This window comes from Lucilia sericata, unplaced genomic scaffold, assembly GCF_015586225.1.
Source record: "Lucilia sericata isolate MDLA Ls3-8-SP2 unplaced genomic scaffold, ASM1558622v1 Contig000194F_arrow, whole genome shotgun sequence".
NCBI classification, from domain to species: Eukaryota; Metazoa; Arthropoda; class Insecta; order Diptera; family Calliphoridae; genus Lucilia; species Lucilia sericata.
The window spans coordinates 72,876-91,488 of NW_023994222.1; the positions used below are offsets into that span (position 1 = coordinate 72,876).

The following is an 18,613-nucleotide window of genomic DNA, read 5'->3' on the forward strand; positions in this document are numbered from 1 at the left end:
TTCTGTTCTAGTTCTGTTCTAGTTCTGTTCTAGTTCTGTTCTAGTTCTGTTCTAGTTCTGTTCTAGTTCTGTTCTAGTTCTGTTCTAGTTCTGTTCTAGTTCTGTTCTAGTTCTGTTCTAGTTCTGTTCTAGTTCTGTTCTAGTTCTGTTCTAGTTCTGTTCTAGTTCTGTTCTAGTTCTGTTCTAGTTCTGTTCTAGTTCTGTTCTAGTTCTGTTCTAGTTCTGTTCTAGTTCTGTTCTAGTTCTGTTCTAGTTCTGTTCTAGTTCTGTTCTAGTTCTGTTCTAGTTCTGTTCTAGTTCTGTTCTAGTTCTGTTCTAGTTCTGTTCTAGTTCTGTTCTAGTTCTGTTCTAGTTCTGTTCTAGTTCTGTTCTAGTTCTGTTCTAGTTCTGTTCTAGTTCTGTTCTAGTTCTGTTCTAGTTCTGTTCTAGTTCTGTTCTAGTTCTGTTCTAGTTCTGTTCTAGTTCTGTTCGAGTTCTGTTCTAGTTCTGTTCTAGTTCTGTTCTAGTTCTGTTCTAGTTCTGTTCTAGTTCTGTTCTAGTTCTGTTCTAGTTCTGTTCTAGTTCTGTTCTAGTTCTGTTCTAGTTCTGTTCTAGTTCTGTTCTGTTCTAGTTCTGTTCTAGTTCTGTTCTAGTTCTGTTCTAGTTCTGTTCTAGTTCTGTTCTAGTTCTGTTCTAGTTCTGTTCTAGTTCTGTTCTGGTTCAGTTCTAGTTCTGTTCTAGTTCTTTTCTAGTTCTTTTCTAGTTATGTTTTAGTTATGTTCTAGTTCTGTTCTAGTTCTGTTCTAGCTCTGTTCTAGTTCTGTTCTGTTCTAGTTCTGTTCTAGTTCTTTTCTAATTCTATTCTAATTCATTTCTAGTTCTACCATAATTTAGGTACTTTCATCATAAATTTACCTCTTAAAAAGTACTTTTAAAAAACTATTTCTAAAACCACCCCTAATCAATTATTTCCATCAACTAAAATATTTTATTGTCTAAAATCTTCTGTTAAAGCATAACTAGAACCTACACATTTAAAATATTCATTGAATATTCAACAATATAACTACCCCATCAAACCCTCTAGACACATTACTTTCACATACCAACTTATAATAGTAACCACCACCCCCCTACGCAATATCGAAAACATCATATGCTTCAACGCCCCCTCCTCACATCTAGCACTCAAATAAAATCGATATAAAATGTAACAATTATTTACACTTTACTACCCTTGCTCTAAATCTGTGTATCAAGGAAAAATGTATAAAAATAAACTATAGGCACTTAAATTCCTCCCCATACCCAACGCTTAGAACAAACTTATTCCTGTTATTGTCAGAGGCCTAGTTATGTTCAAAATAGTTTGACAAGTTTTTTTTTTTACTTCTCTTGTCATTTCCTTGTTTTTCTCTTAGCCCTATTATGAGTTTTATTTTTAAATCCTTTTCTATTCGAATTAATACCATAATTGTCAAAGTTGTCACAATTAAGTTTGTAAGTTTATACTTGTTATATCTAGTAATTTGTAATTTACTTTACATTTTATGTTCTAGTTAAGTTCTAGTAGTACTTTTTCTCACTTTTTATTGAGTTTGTTAGAGAAATTGGAATTTGTTTTGTAATGTCATGACCATTTGACATTTTCCGTTATTAGATGTTTTTGAACACTATTGTTAATGGGATTGTTCGTTTTTTAGATTTGCAGAGATTAAATGTGTTGTTGATTACACCTGAAAAGCAATCAATTGAAGAAAAAATTTTATAAAATGTATATGGAATGGATATTTTTCACAGATCAGTTCGACTTAGTCACTGAAAAGCAATCAATTTAGAAAGAAAATTTTTATAAAATGTTATATGGAATGGTATGATATTCATTCACTCTGTTCAGTTCTGACTAAGTTTTCGTTCTAGTTTCATTCCTAGTTCAGTTCTAGTTCAGTTCTCAGTTCAGTTCTGTTCTTTCAGTTCTAGTTCAGAGTCAGTTCTAGTTCAGTTCTATTCAGTTTCAGTTCAGTTCTAGTTCAGTTCTATTCAGTTTTCAGTTCAGTTCTAGTTCTAGTTCAGTTCAGTTCAGTTCTAGTTTCTATCAGTTCAGTTCTAGTTCAGTTCTAGTTCTAGTTCAGTTCTAGTTCAGTTCTAGTTCTAGTTCAGTTCTAGTTCAGTTCTAGTTCAGTTCTAGTTCAGTTCTAGTTCAGTTCTAGTTCAGTTCTAGTTCAGTTCTAGTTCAGTTCTAGTTCAGTTCTAGTTCAGTTCTAGTTCAGTTCTAGTTCAGTTCTAGTTCAGTTCTAGTTCAGTTCTAGTTCAGTTCTAGTTCAGTTCTAGTTCAGTTCTAGTTCAGTTCTAGTTCAGTTCTAGTCAGTTCAGTTCAGTTCTAGTTCAGTTCTAGTTCAGTTCTAGTTCAGTTCTAGTTCAGTTCTAGTTCAGTTCTAGTTCAGTTCTAGTTCAGTTCTAGTTCAGTTCTAGTTCAGTTCTAGTTCAGTTCTAGTTCAGTTCTAGTTCAGTTCTAGTTTCAGTTCTAGTTCAGTTCTAGTTCAGTTCTAGTTCAGTTCTAGTTCAGTTCTAGTTCAGTTCTAGTTCAGTTCTAGTTCAGTTCTAGTTCAGTTCTAGTTCAGTTCTAGTTCAGTCTAGTTCAGTTCTAGTTCAGTTCTAGTTCAGTTCTAGTTCAGTTCTAGTTCAGTTCTAGTTCAGTTCTAGTTCAGTTCTAGTTCAGTTCTAGTTCAGTTCTAGTTCAGTTCTAGTTCTGTTCTAGTTCTGTTCTAGTTCTGTTCTAGTTCTGTTCTAGTTCTGTTCTAGTTCTGTTCTAGTTCTGTAATATTTTCACTAGATCAGTTCTGACTTAGTTCTAGTTCAGTTCTAGTTCAGTTCTAGTTCAGTTCTAGTTCAGTTCTAGTTCAGTTCTAGTTCAGTTCTAGTTCAGTTCTAGTTCAGTTCTAGTTCAGTTCTAGTTCAGTTCTAGTTCAGTTCTAGTTCAGTTCTAGTTCAGTTCTAGTTCAGTTCTAGTTCAGTTCTAGTTCAGTTTTAGTTCAGTTCTAGTTCAGTTCTAGTTCAGTTCTAGTTCAGTTCTAGTTCAGTTCTAGTTCAGTTCTAGTTCAGTTCTAGTTCAGTTCTAGTTCAGTTCAGTTCTAGTTAGTTCTAGTTCAGTCTAGTTCAGTTCTAGTTCAGTTCTAAATCAGTTCTAGTTCAGTTCTAGTTCAGTTCTAGTTCAGTTCTAGTTCAGTTCTAGTTCAGTTCTAGTTCAGTTCTAGTTCAGTTCTAGTTCAGTTCTAGTTCAGTTCTAGTTCAGTTCTAGTTCAGTTCTAGTTCAGTTCTAGTTCAGTTCTAGTTCAGTTCTAGTTCAGTTCTAGTTCAGTTCTAGTTCAGTTCCAGTTCAGTTCTAGTTCAGTTCTAGTTCAGTTCTAGTTCAGTTCTAGTTCAGTTCTAGTTCAGTTCTAGTTCAGTTCTAGTGCAGTTCTAGTTCAGTTCTAGTTCAGTTCTAGTTTAGTTCTAGTTTCAGTTCTAGTTTAGTTCTAGTTCAGTTCTAGTTCAGTTCTAGTTCAGTTCTAGTTTCAGTTCTAGTTTAGTTAGTTCAGTTCTAGTTCAGTTCTAGTTCAGTTCTAGTTCAGTTCTAGTTCAGTTCTAGTTCAGTTCTAGTTCAGTTCTAGTTCAGTTCTAGTTCAGTTCTAGTTCAGTTCTAGTTCAGTTCTAGTTCAGTTCTAGTAGTTCTAGTTCAGTTCTAGTTCAGTTCTAGTTCAGTTCTAGTTCAGTTCTAGTTCAGTTCTAGCTCAGTTCTAGTTCAGTTCTAGTTCAGTTCTAGTTCAATTCTAGTTCAGTTCTAGTTCTGTTCAGAGACAATTCTACTTCATTTATTTGATTAATGTAAACTTCTATTTTCTAATTTTGTTTGAAAATATTATGTTATAGGTTTCTTGAAATATTTCTTTATAATTAAAAATTAGCACTTGCATGACAAATAGAAATTACAATTACTTGTATTAAACAAATTACAAATTACAACGAAAATAACTATTACTATCGCGATCATATTACAATGATTTATAAATAGAATTTAAAATCATCAAATTATAAACATGCTTTGAAATTTTTTTTTTATACAATTGCTAATCAAATGATGAGAATTTCAGTTAATTTTGTTTATTTTTATTAATAATTATTTTTACATGAAGTTTTTATTACATTTTCCAAACTAAAACTATTGCTAATTATGTAATTTTGATTCATTTTTGTTTTGTTTAACTGAATTTGTTAACAAAATTCCACAAACAGAGAAAAAACTGGGTCATTAACATTTTTCTCTGCTTAACATTCGCACCACCAAAAAACGCTCTCTGCCATGGAAAATTATTAACTATAGAATAATGCAATTACTTGTAAACTACTCAGCAGTGATTCCACTCTCTCTTATACTTTTGTTTATTTATTATTTTTTTTTTTTTTTGCAATTAAGTTTAGTTTAGTATAACACTTTTGATTATTTTAATTAAATAAGGAAAAAATTGCCCCGACTGGTAATATGTATTTCCTTTTAAAAAACTTTTGTTGCATTTATATTTTCATGGCAAAAATGCAGTTTTTTTTAATACATTTAGGGGTCATTGCTTTTTTGCAATGTGTTTAAAGTAATTTGGAGTGTGAACAACAAAATTCAAACTGAAATTTTCTTTTGTAAATGATTATTGCATAATATGATTAAAAGCTAAAGAATTTATTAAATTAATAACAATTTCTTCACAGTTAACTTAAGTCTGTGACATTTAATAAAAGATATTAAATGAATCATATACTTTTAGATCTATTCAATGACTCAGGACCAGAAATATCTTTAAAATTGTATAAAGATCTGGGGGATATTACAACCATTAAATTCTTTATAGATTTTATTTTAAAATATTTAATGAGAAAACGTTTTTTAAAAATTTCTTTTAAATTCCCTTTATAAAAACCCTCTTTTATTGAAACAGATTAATACATTAACCACTGCCTTAGATATTTTTATCTTATAAAATATAAAAACCATAGAATCGAAACCGCAAATTAGTTGAATCATTGAAATTATTTTGCAAAATAAAATTTTCTATCAACATACAATTTTATAAATTTCAAATGAAATATAATACAAATGCAGATGTTGTAAAACAACAGCTACAACAACAATATTGCGTGTTGAAATTGTACAATAAGTTGGAATTACTTAAATTAACTATTAATTAAAATTATTAAACAAAAATAAATAAATGAAAACGTCACCCAGGCGTTCAATAAAAAGACAATGACAACATTTTTTTCGGCAACAATTTTATTAAATTGATCATAATTTTGCAAAAATTTTTGAATTTAAACAGTAAATGAAAGCAGAATTGAGTAGAAATTATTGATAAATAAAGAAAAAATTGATCTACCAACTAAAATATAATTGATCAGGAATCAGGAACTAGAACAGAACTAGAACAGAACTAGAACAGAACTAGAACAGAACTAGAACAGAACTAGAACAGAACTAGAACTAGAACAGAACTAGAACAGAACTAGAACAGAACTAGAACAGAACTAGAACAGAACTAGAACAGAACTAGAACAGAGACTAGAACAGAACTAGAACCGAACTAGACAGAACTAGAACAGAACTAGAACAGAACTAGAAGAACTAGAAACAGAACAGGACTAGAACAGGAACTAGAACAGGACTAGAACAGGACTAGAACAGAATTAGAACAGAACTAAAACAGAACATAGAACGAACTAGAACAGAACTAGAACAGGAACTAGAACAGAACTAGAACAGAATTAGAACAGAATTAGAACAGAACTAGAAACAGAAACTAGAACAGAACTAGAACAGAACTAGAACAGAACTAGAACAGAACTAGAACAGAACTAGAACAGAACTAGAACAGAACCTAGAACAGAACTAGAACAGAACTAGAACAGAACTAGAACAGAACTAGAACAGAACTAGAACAGAACTAGAACGAACTAGAACAGAACTAGAACAGAACTAGAACAGAACTAGAAAGAACTAGAACAGAACTAGAACAGAACTAGAACAGAACTAGAACAGAACTAAACAGAACTAGAACAGAACTAGAACAGAATAGAAAGAACTAGAACAGAACTAGAACAGAACTAGAACAGAACTAGAACAGAACTAGAACAGAACTAGAACAGAACTAGAACAGAACTAGAACAGAACTAGAACAGAACTAGAACAGAACTAGAACAGAACTAGAACAGAACTAGAACAGAACTAGAACAGAACTAGAACAGAACTAGAACAGAACTAGAACAGAACTAGAACAGAACTAGAACAGAACTAGAACAGAACTAGAACTAAGAACTAGACAGAACTAGAACAGAACTAGAACAGAACTAAACAGAACTAGAACAGAACTAGAACCGAACTAGAACAGAACTAGAACAGAACTAGAACAGAACTAGAACAGAACTAGAACAGAACTAGAACAGAATAGAACAGACTAGAACAGAACTAGAACAGAACTAGAACAGAACTAGAACAGAACTAGAACAGAACTAGAACAGAACTAGAACAGAACTAGAACAGAACTAGAACAGAACTAGAACAGAACTAGAACAGAACTAGAACAGAACTAGAACAGACTAGAACAGAACTAGAACAGAACTAGAACAGAACTAGAACAGAACTAGAAACAGAACTAGAACAGAACTAGAACAGAACTAGAACAGAACTAGAACAGAACTAGAACAGAACTAGAACAGAACTAGAACAGAACTAGAACAGAACTAGAACAGAACTAGAAAAGAACTAGAACAGAACAAGAACAGAACAAGAACAGAACTAGAACAGAACTAGAACAGAACTAGAACAGAACTAGAACAGAACTAGAACAGAACTAGAACAGAACTAGAACAGAACTAGAACAGAACTAGAACAGAACTAAAACAGAACTAGAACAGAACAGACCTGAATTAGAATATTTTTCCCTACGATTTTGTTTTATTTCATTTCACTTATTTGATTTTTACACCTTTTTTCCAGTTAATATCCCATCCCTTTTGGGGTGTTCCAAATAATATTTGTCACTCTATTTATTTAAACTGTTTAATTATGGCAAAAGAAAAAAGAGAATTAATATTTTGTTATTTACTTTCATTACGTTTATAAAATTATCTTATCTGGCAACAAGTCTATAATCATAATTGACTGATTTTTTAGACCGAGATATAAACAACAATACAAAATAATTATTTATAACATGCATTTAAAGAAATTAAGCAATTATTTTTTCGATATTACAAAATTACATTTATGTTTGGACTAAAAATAAAATTTTAATATTGTTTCAAGAAAAAACTCTCTTTTTCGTAGAGGGATGGGGTGAAATTTGAAACTAGCATCTTTTGCTGTTGTCCAAACACTAATATTTTATGTAAATAATAGAAATTATATTAAAAATAAACTGGAGGAAGTTAAGCTTCCAACATTTCATATAAATTCTTTTGTTTTTTATGTTAAACACAAGAAAACCAATTATATTTGCTTTTGTTTCTTATCATATCTATGAGCAAAGTCTTAAAATAGTTTTATGTGGACAAAACGTTTTAAATAACTTATGTTGTAAACAAAAGATAATAAAAGTTTTGCTTTTAGGGAGGTCTACACTGATCTAGACTTCTTATAGAACTTCTCTTTAATCTCCAAAACATTGATTACAAGCTAGAAAGAAGTCTTAAGCCTTTTCCTTTAAAAATAACATTTTTTCTAATAAATTTTTAATTTTTTACAGAGATTTTTTACCTCGTGGTTCGGGTATTGTCACCAGACGTCCCTTGATCTTGCAACTGATCAATGGTACTACGGGTAAGTTGAGATTGTCTTGAATCTCCCCAGCAAAACTAATTTTTCCTTTTCACTTTTAGAACATGGTGAATTCTTACATTGTAAGGGTAAAAAATTTACCAGTTTTGATGAGATACGCAAAGAGATTGAAGATGAAACAGATCGTGTCACCGGTAGCAATAAGGGAATTTCTAACATTCCAATCAATTTGCGTGTCTATTCGCCTCATGTACTCAACTTGACTTTGATTGATTTGCCCGGTTTGACAAAGGTGGCCATTGGTGATCAGCCACAAGATATTGAACAACAGATTCGTCAAATGATCTTGCAGTTTATACGCAAAGAAACATGTCTAATCTTGGCCGTAACACCTGCCAATACAGATTTGGCCAATTCTGATGCTTTAAAATTGGCCAAAGATGTTGATCCCCAGGGTATACGTACAATTGGTGTTATCACTAAATTAGATTTGATGGACGAGGGTACAGATGCTCGAGATATTTTGGAAAATAAACTGTTACCGCTACGCCGTGGCTATATTGGTGTAGTGAATCGTTCTCAAAAGGATATTGAGGGTCGTAAGGATATTCATGCTGCCTTGGCGGCCGAAAGAAGATTTTTCCTAAGTCATCCATCTTATCGTCATATTGCCGATCGTTTGGGAACTCCATATTTGCAGCGCGTTTTAAATCAACAATTGACGAATCACATACGCGATACATTGCCCGCTTTGAGAGATAAATTGCAGAAACAAATGTTGGCTTTGGAAAAGGATGTGGCCGAATTTAAACATTTCCAACCGGGCGATACTAGTTTGAAAACAAAGGCTATGTTGCAGTAAGTTTGAAAGGGGAAATTTGTTTAGAAAGAGCAATTCTTATTAATGAATTAATTGTAATTTTTTAGAATGATCCAACAGTTACAGTCAGATTTTGAGCGCACTATTGAGGGTTCTGGTTCGGCTTTGGTTAATACCAATGAATTGTCGGGTGGTGCTAAAATAAATCGTATATTCCATGAACGGTAAGTAAAAGTGAAAGAATATTTATATTTTAATTGTTCTTCAATTCTAGTCAAGTTCGTGATCAGTTCTAGTTGTTTTCCAGATCAGTTCTAGTTCTAATTCAGTTCTTTGATGGACGAGTTCAGTTTTAGTTCAGTTCTAGTTCAGTTCTAGTTCAGTTCTAGTTCAGTTCTAGTTCAGTTCTAGTTCAGTTCTAGTTCAGTTCTAGTTCAGTTCTAGTTCAGTTCTAGTTCTAGTTCAGTTCTAGTTCAGTTCTAGTTCAGTTCTAGTTCAGTCCTAGTTCAGTCCTAGTTCAGTTCTAGTTCAGTTCTAGTTCAGTTCTAGTTCAGTTCTAGTTCAGTTCTAGTTCAGTTCTAGTTCAGTTCTAGTTCAGTTCTAGTTCAGTTCTAGTTCAGTTCTAGTTCAGTTCTAGTTCAGTTCTAGTTCAGTTCTAGTTCAGTTCTAGTTCAGTTCTAGTTCAGTTCTAGTTCAGTTCTAGTTCAGTTCTAGTTCAGTTCTAGTTCAGTTCTAGTTCAGTTCTAGTTCTGTTCTAGTTCAGTTCTAGTTCAGTTCTAGTTCAGTTCTAGTTCAGTTCTAGTTCAGTTCTAGTTCAGTTCTAGTTCAGTTCTAGTTCAGTTCTAGTTCAGTTCTAGTTCAGTTCTAGTTCAGTTCTAGTTCAGTTCTAGTTCAGTTCTAGTTCAGTTCTAGTTCAGTTCTAGTTCAGTTCTAGTTCAGTTCTAGTTCAGTTCTAGTTCAGTTCTAGTTCAGTTCTAGTTCAGTTCTAGTTCAGTTCTAGTTCAGTTCTAGTTCAGTTCTAGTTCAGTTCTAGTTCAGTTCTAGTTCAGTTCTAGTTCAGTTCTAGTTCAGTTCTAGTTCAGTTCTAGTTCAGTTCTAGTTCAGTTCTAGTTCAGTTCTAGTTCAGTTCTAGTTCAGTTCTAGTTCAGTTTCTAGTTCAGTTCTAGTTCAGTTCTAGTTCAGTTCTAGTTCAGTTCTAGTTCAGTTCTAGTTCAGTTCTAGTTCAGTTCTAGTTCAGTTCTAGTTCAGTTCTAGTTCAGTTCTAGTTCGTTCTAGTTCAGTTCTAGTTCAGTTCTAGTTCAGTTCTAGTTCAGTTCTAGTTCAGTTCTAGTTCAGTTCTAGTTCAGTTCTAGTTCAGTTCTAGTTCAGTTCTAGTTCAGTTCTAGTTCAGTTCTAGTTCAGTTCTAGTTCAGTTCTAGTTCAGTTCTAGTTCAGTTCTAGTCAGTTCTAGTTCAGTTCTAGTTCAGTTCTAGTTCAGTCAGTCCTAGTTCAGTTCTAGTTCAGTTCTAGTTCAGTTCTAGTTCAGTTCTAGTTCAGTTCTAGTTCTGTTCTAGTTCAGTTCTAGTTCAGTTCTAGTTCAGTTCTAGTTCAGTTCTAGTTCAGTTCTAGTTCAGTTCTAGTTCAGTTCTAGTTCAGTTCTAGTTCAGTTCTAGTTCAGTTCTAATTCTAGTTCAGTTCTAATTCTAGTTCAGTTCTAATTCTAGTTCAGTTCTAATTCTAGTTCAGTTCTAATTCTAGTTCAGTTCTAATTCTAGTTCAGTTCTAGTTCAGTTCTAGTTCAGTTCTAGTTCAGTTCTAGTTCAGTTCTAATTCAGTTCTAGTTCAGTTCTAGTTCAGTTCTAGTTCAGTTCTAGTTCAGTTCTAGTTCATTTCTAGTTCAGTTCTAGTTCAGTTCTAGTTCAGTTCTAGTTTAGTTCTAGTTCAGTTCTAGTTCAGTTCTAGTTCAGTTCTAGTTCAAGCACAAAAGAGGGAAATTTTATTTTGAAGGAATTTTTGCAAAATTTTATGATTTTTGTAATAAAGCTTGTTTATTGAAACAGAATTTAAGAACATTTTCAGAATTTCCCTTGTTGGAAAAATTTCTCTTCAAGGGAAATTTTATTTTGAAGGAATTTTTGCAAATTTTTTTGAATTTTCTAATAAAGCTTGTTTATTGAAACTAAATTTAGAAAAATTTTAAAAATTTCCCTAGTTTTGAAAAATTACCCTTAAAGGGAAATTTTATTTTGAAGGAATTTTTGCAAAATTTTATAAATTTTGTAATATAGCGTTTTTGGTGAAACTAAATTTAAGAAAATTTTCAAAATTTCCCTTGTTGCAAAAAATTTCCCTTCAAGGGAAATTTTATTTAAAAGAAAGTTTATCAAGATTTTATCAATTATGTTATGTAGATTGTTTGCTGAAATTAAATTTAAAAAAATTTTCAAAATTTTTCTTGTTTAAAAAAATTTCCCCAAGAGGGAAATTTTAATTTAAAGGGATTTTTTTTTTAAATTTTATGATTTTTGTAATGAGGCTTGTTTATTGAAAGAAAATTTAGAAAAAATCTTAAATTTCTTTAGTATTGGAAAATTTCCCTTAAAGAAAAATATTTATATTGAAGAAATTTTAGCAAAACTTTATTAATTTTGTAATAAAGCTTGTGTATTGAAACAAAATTTAAAAAATTTGCACCTTTTTTCTCTTACAGCTTACGTTTTGAAATTGTTAAAATGGCCTGCGACGAAAAGGAGTTGCGTCGCGAAATCTCATTTGCCATTCGCAATATACACGGTATACGTGTGGGCCTCTTCACACCCGACATGGCTTTCGAAGCCATTGTTAAACGTCAAATTGCACAATTGAAAGAACCTGTCATCAAATGTGTCGATCTAGTCGTACAGGAATTGTCAGCTGTTGTACGTTTATGCACCGATAAGGTAAGTAATCAGATTTCCTACTTTTTTTTTCCCACTTTTATACTCTTTCTTTTACTCTCACTTTTTTTCAAATACTGTAATGAAACTGCTAGTTTTTGTATTGCTTGAAACTTATTTTGTTTTCTTTTTTCTCTCTTTTTTTTGGGGTTTTTCATATTTATTTTTGGAAAAACATAACTAGATGTCACGTTATCCACGTTTACGTGAAGAAACAGAACGTATTATTACCACGCACATACGAGAACAGGAACAACGGTGCAAAGAACAAATTTTATTACTTATTGATTTTGAATTGGCCTATATGAATACCAATCATGAAGATTTCATTGGTTTTGCCAAGTAAGGGTTTTTCAGTCTAGGTTTATAATTGTAAACTCAACAAATAATTTAATTTGTTCTTTCTCTCTTTATTCTCTCTCTTTTTTTCTTTTTATGTTCTTTTTTTGGGTTATCTTAGTGCTCAGAATAAATCTGAAAATGCTAATAAAACTGGTACACGTCAACTGGGTAACCAGGTGATCCGTAAGGGTCATATGGTTATACAAAATTTAGGCATCATGAAAGGTTTGTATTTGTAACATAAGAAAACCCCTAGTTTTAAGTCTTAAAATAATACAACAACTACAATATCATGTTAAAAGTTTAGGTTTTTTCTTTAGAAATTTTCTTAAATTCCCTTTTTCCTTAAAGAATGTGTTGTTTTTTTCTTGTTAAATTAACTGCACGTTGATATTTCTTTGTTTTATAACAATTTCTGTTAGTTTTTTTGTACAAAATTCTCTTTTAATTTTTTTTGTTATTTTATTCGTTTTGTATTTGTTTTTTCAAAATTTTTTCGTTTTTTATTCATTTTTTCTTTTTGTAGCTTTGATGTTTTTATTACCTCGCGCTATTGGTTCGTATTGAAATGCGCTCTTCTTTTAATTTCTTTTATTCTTTCTGTAAAGTTTGTAATTTTGTTGTTTTTTTCATCGAGTTAAGTTTTTCTTTTTGTGTTAATCATTTGCATTTGTTTTGTTTGTTTTTAATTTCCTTTTTTAATAATTTCGTTTTTAAACAACGCATGCCTTTAAAAAATAAAAATTGTGTTTAACTTAATTGTGTCCTTTTCCTGGCGAAATTATTGTCTACTCCCTCCACAACATAATTATTATTTTGAGCCGTATATACATATAGTTTGAGAAAATTTTAGGCTGTTTTGAAATTTATTCCCAAAATTTTTTTAAGTTTCTTCATATTATCACTTTTTTTACTTAATAGAAAAGAACTAGAACAAAACGAGAACAGAACAGAACAAAAACAGAACTAAAACAGAACTAGAACAGAACTGGAACAGAACTAAAACAGAACTAACACAGAACTAACACAGAACTAGAACAGAACTAGAACAGAACTAGAACAAAACTAGAACAGAACTAGAACAGATGTAGAACAGAACTAGAATAGAACTAGAACAGAACTAGAACAGAACTAGAACAGAACTAGAACAGAACTAGAACAGAACTAGAACAGAACTAGAACAGAACAGAACTAGAACAGAACTAGAACAGAACTAGAACAGAACTAGAACAGAACTAGAACAGAACTAGAACAGAACTAGAAAGAACTAGAACAGAACTAGAACAGAACTAGAACAGAACTAGAACAGAACTAGAACAGAACTAGAACAGAACTAGAACAGAACTAGAACAGAACAGAACAGAACAGAACAGAACTAGAACAGAACAGAACAGAACTAGAACAGAACAGAACTAGAACAGAACTAGAACAGAACTAGAACAGAATTAGAACAGAACTAGAACAGAACTAGAACAGAACTAGAACAGAACTAGAACAGAACTAGAACATAACTAGAACAGAACTAGAACAGAACTAGAACAGAACTAGAACGGAACTAGAACATAACTAGAACAGAACTAGAACAGAACTAGAACAGAACTAGAACAGAACTAGAACAGAACTAGAACAGAACTAGAACAGAACTAGAACAGAACTAGAACAGAACTAGAACAGAACTAGAACAGAACTAGAACAGAACTAGAACAGAACTAGAACAGAACTAGAACAGAACTAGACTAACAGAACTAGAACAGAACTAGAACAGAACTAGAACAGAACTAGAACAGAACTAGAACAGAACTAGAAACAGAACTAGAACAGAACTAGAACAGAACTAGAACAGAACTAGAAAAGAACTAACTAGAACAGAACTAGAACAGAACTAGAACAGAACTAGAACAGAACTAGAACAGAACTAGAACAGAACTAGAACAGAACTAGAACAGAACTAGAACAGAACTAGAACAGAACTAGAACAGAACTAGAACAGAACTGGAACAGAACTGGAACAGAACTAGAACAGAACTAGAACAGAACTAGAATAGAACTAGAATAGAACTAGAACAGAACTAGAACAGAACTAGAACAGAACTAGAACAGAACTAGAACAGAACTAGAACAGAACTAGAACAGAACTAGAACTAGAACAGAACTAGAAAAGAACTAGAACAGAACTAGAACAGAACTAGAACAGAACTAGACTAGACTAGACTAGACTATAGACTAGACTATAGACTAGACTATAGACTAGACTATAGACTAGACTATAGACTAGACTATAGACTAGACTATAGACTAGACTATAGACTAGACTATAGACTAGACTATAGACTAGACTATAGACTAGACTATAGACTAGACTATAGACTAGACTATAGACTAGACTATAGACTAGACTATAGACTAGACTATAGACTAGACTATAGACTAGACTATAGACTAGACTATAGACTAGACTATAGACTAGACTATAGACTAGACTATAGACTAGACTATAGACTAGACTATAGACTAGACTATAGACTAGACTATAGACTAGACTATGCTGTTGTTTCAAAACAGCATTAATTTTCTCAATATTTTGTATTTGCTTTCTAGGATTTTTTTGAATAGTTCCATTGGCATTATACTCCTCATACATTCATCTTAGTTTATAAAATAGTGTTATTTATATAAATATATAACCAAAAGGTTTTTAAACTCTTCCGACTATTTAAATAAAATTTACAAAATCATTAAAATTTAAAAAAAACAAGATAGTAAAATTAGTTTAAAAACTTTAATATTAAACCAACAACTTTTAAAAAAATATTAACTAATTTTTGTTTATTTTTTTTTTCAAATTTCTTTCTTTAATATTTAAAAATTAACTTAATTTAGGTGGCTCTCGTCCTTATTGGTTTGTTTTGACCTCGGAAAGTATTTCCTGGTATAAGGACGAAGATGAAAAAGAAAAGAAATTCATGTTGCCATTAGATGGTTTAAAATTAAGAGACATTGAACAGGGTTTCATGTCCATGTCAAGACGTGTTACATTTGCTTTATTCAGTCCCGATGGACGTAATGTTTACAAGGTAAGATTTTTTAATTTTTATTATTTCTTTTCAAATTATATTTATATTTTTATTTATTTTATATTTAAGGATTACAAACAACTTGAATTGTCTTGCGAAACTGTTGAAGATGTTGAATCCTGGAAGGCTTCTTTCTTACGTGCTGGTGTCTATCCCGAAAAACAAGAAACTCAGGAAAATGGCGATGAGGTAATGTTTTTTTGTTTTTTCTATTATTTTCTTTTAATTTATATTTAAGTATTTTATATAAAATTTTTAAATTTAAAAAAGTCCCTAAAACTTTAACTAGTTAAAGAGCAAAATATTAAATTTAAAATTCTTTAATCAAAGATTACTTTCGTTAAAATTTTGAAAATTTCTTTAAAACTTGTTAGTTTTGAAATTAATTTAAAATAAATTCTTTTCCTTTTTTTGCTCTTTAACTTGTTAAGAAGTTTATCAATAAAAATTTATGTCCCTCCCTTCTAATATACTATTCCAAAACATATATATTTTAGTATTAAATTGCTTTATAATAAAACTATTTCGATATTGTCTGTCTTGTTAAAGTACAGTGAGTGACAATATAGTTTCTCGTAAAACATGAAAATGTGCATTATTGTTTCATATTTTGATATTGTTACTCACTGTACAAGTCGTTGATGTTGTTGTCAGTCTCATCATTTGCTTCATAGTCCTTTAGTTTTTCCTTTTATTTTTATTATGGTCTCTTTTTTTCATTTTGTGCTATATGTCCATTTTGAGTTGTTGCCTTTTCAATGATTTTTCTAGCGATATTGTTTAGTTAAGCTTCATTAAATTGTTTTAAAATAGATGCTTTTTTAATACTATAACCCAGTTATTGAAGCAATCTATAGGCCAGGCTAAAGACGATTCTATTTACCAAGCAGAGACCAGGCTAGAGATATGTCTAATGATTAGACAATTGGCTAGATTGTAGACAAAACTATGGCATATACTTTAGACCAAACTTTTGACCAGATTATAGACGAAACTATAGACAATACTATCAACAGAACTAGAACCGAACTAGAACAGAACTAGAAAAGTACTACAACAGAACTAGAACAGAACTAAAACTAGAACAAGAACTGAACTAGAACAGAACTAGAACAGAACTAGAACAGAACTAGAACAGAACTAGAACAGAACTAGAACAGAACTAGAACAGAACTAGAACAGAACTAGAACAGAACTAGAACAGAACTAGAACAGAACTAGAACAGAACTAGAACAGAACTAGAACAGAACTAGAACAGAACTGGAACAGAACTAGAACAGAACTAGAACAGAACTAGAACAGAACTAGAACAGAACTAGAACAGAACTAGAACAGAACTAGAACAGAACTAGAACAGAACTAGAACAGAACTAGAACAGAACTAGAACAGAACTAGAACAAAACTAGAACAGAACTAGAACAGAACTAGAACAGAACTAGAACAGAACTAGAACAGAACTAAACTAGAACTAGAACAGAACTAGAACAGAACTAGAACAGAACTAGAACAGAACTAGAACAAAACTAGAACAGAACTAGAACAGAACTAGGACAAAACTAGAACAGAACTAGAACAGAACTAGAACAGAACTAGAACAGAACTAGAACAGAACTAGAACAGAACTAGAACAGAACTAGAACAGAACTAGAACAGAACTAGAACAGAACTAGAACAGAACTAGAACAGAACTAGAACAGAACTAGAACAGAACTAGAACAGAACTAGAACAGAACTAGAACAGAACTAGAACAGAACTAGAAACAGAACTAGAACAGAACTAGAACAGAACTAGAACAGAACTAGAACAGAACTAGAACAGAACTAGAACAGAACTAGAACAGAACTAGAACAGAACTAGAACAGAACTAGAACAGAACTAGAACAGAACTAGAACAGAACTAGAACAGAAACTAGAACAGAACTAGAACAGAACTAGAACAGAACTAGAACAGAACTAGAACAGAACTAGAACAAACTAGAACAGAACTAGAACAGAACTAGAACAGAACTAGAACAGAACTAAACCTAGAACTAGAACAGAACTAGAACAGAACTAGAACAGAACTAGAACAGAACTAGAACAGAACTAGAACAGAACTAGAACAGAACTAGAACAGAACTAGGACAGAACTAGGACAGAACTAGAACAGAACTAGAAAAGAACTAGAAAAGAACTAGAACAGAACTAGAACAGAACTAGAACAGAACTAGAACAGAACTAGAACAGAACTAGGACAGAACTAGAACAGAACTAGAACAGAACTAGAACAGAACTAGAACAGAACTAGAACAGAACTAGAACAGAACTAGAACAGAACTAGAACAGAACTAGAACAGAACTAGAACAGAACTAGGACAGAACTAGAACAGAACTAGAACAGAACTAGAACAGAACTAGAACAGAACTAGAACAGAACTAGAACAGAACTAGAACAGAACTAGAACAGAACTAGAACGAACTAGAACTAGAACAGAACTAGAACAGAACTAGAACAGAAAGAACTAGAACAGAACTAGAACTGAATAGAACATGAACTAGAACAGAACTAGAACAGAACTAGAACAGAACTAGAACAGAACTAGAACAGAACTAGACTAGAACAGAACTAGAACAGAACTAGAACAGAACTAGAACAGAACTAGAACAGAACTAGAACTGAATTAGAACTGAACTAGAACAGAACTAGAACAGAAACTAGAACAGAAACTAGAACAGAACTAGAACAGAACTAGAACAGAACTAGAACAGAACCTAGAACAGAACTAGAACAGAACTAGAACAGAACTAGAACAGAACTAGAACAGAACTAGAACAGAACTAGAACAGAACTAGAACAGAACTAGAACAGAACTAGAACAGAACTAGAACAGACTAGAACAGAACTAGAACAGAACTAGAACAGAACTAGAACAGAACTAGAACAGAACTAGAACAGAACTAGAACAGAACTAGAACTGAACAAGAACTGAACTTACATCCGAACTATTAAAGGCTATTGATTAAATAATACTTACACTAGACTAGAATTTTCTTTTGAAAAATTTGCTATATTTTGAAATTTAGGTTTTGAAAGAAGTTCGTTTTGTACTTTATGCCAAATATGTGGCTATTCTTTTATTATTAAAGAAAGTTTCTTTTTAGGCATATCCTTCCTATTTTTTTATTTAAATGTGATGATTATACCATTTTAAACTTTAACAATGAATCTCATTTTCTTATATAATAATGGCCAGAATTACAAAATTCCACTAAAATGTATTTACCTTATTAACATGTTTGCAACCAACACCACCACACTTAAAACTAGACTCTCTACCCCACTTCACACCCCCATAAAAGTGTTAATAACCTGCAAATCTGAAAAACCCCTATAGCTAGTTACTTCTATAACAATTTTGTTTTAAATAATTTTATTAAATGAATTAATACACACACAATTTTCAATATTTAACCTAAAAAATTTTATGTATTTTTTTTCCTCTAATTTTGTGTTAAAAAAAAAACAAACTTTTAATAAAAACGAAAACTAAAATCAACAATGCAGGAAGGACAAGAGGTTTGTTTAATTTGTTATATTTCAAATCATTTTTAACATCTCATAGAAGTTTTTTTTTTTAAATTATAACCCCTACAAAAAAAGTTTAAATGAAATTATAAAACAAACGTAATATGGTTAACG

General features: G+C 31.5%; 1 protein-coding gene across 13 annotated transcripts in view; it reads left to right on the top strand.

Moving 5' to 3' along the window:
* The window catches only part of LOC119601857 (dynamin), a 43,700-nt gene that overhangs the window by 5,201 nt on the left and 19,886 nt on the right, over window positions 1–18,613 (top strand). For 9 of the 13 annotated variants that reach the window (XM_037953059.1, XM_037953057.1, XM_037953058.1 and 6 more), the window contains 9 exons: window positions 7,749–7,822; window positions 7,882–8,638; window positions 8,708–8,824; window positions 11,290–11,518; window positions 11,700–11,857; window positions 11,976–12,082; window positions 14,738–14,931; window positions 15,001–15,120; window positions 18,479–18,490. In XM_037953059.1, coding sequence (XP_037808987.1) covers window positions 7,749–7,822; window positions 7,882–8,638; window positions 8,708–8,824; window positions 11,290–11,518; window positions 11,700–11,857; window positions 11,976–12,082; window positions 14,738–14,931; window positions 15,001–15,120; window positions 18,479–18,490 — 1,768 coding nt within the window. The remainder of the gene's footprint in view (window positions 1–7,748; window positions 7,823–7,881; window positions 8,639–8,707; window positions 8,825–11,289; window positions 11,519–11,699; window positions 11,858–11,975; window positions 12,083–14,737; window positions 14,932–15,000; window positions 15,121–18,478; window positions 18,491–18,613) is intronic. The other 4 variants (XM_037953064.1, XM_037953065.1, XM_037953066.1 and 1 more) reach the window with 1 other exon arrangement.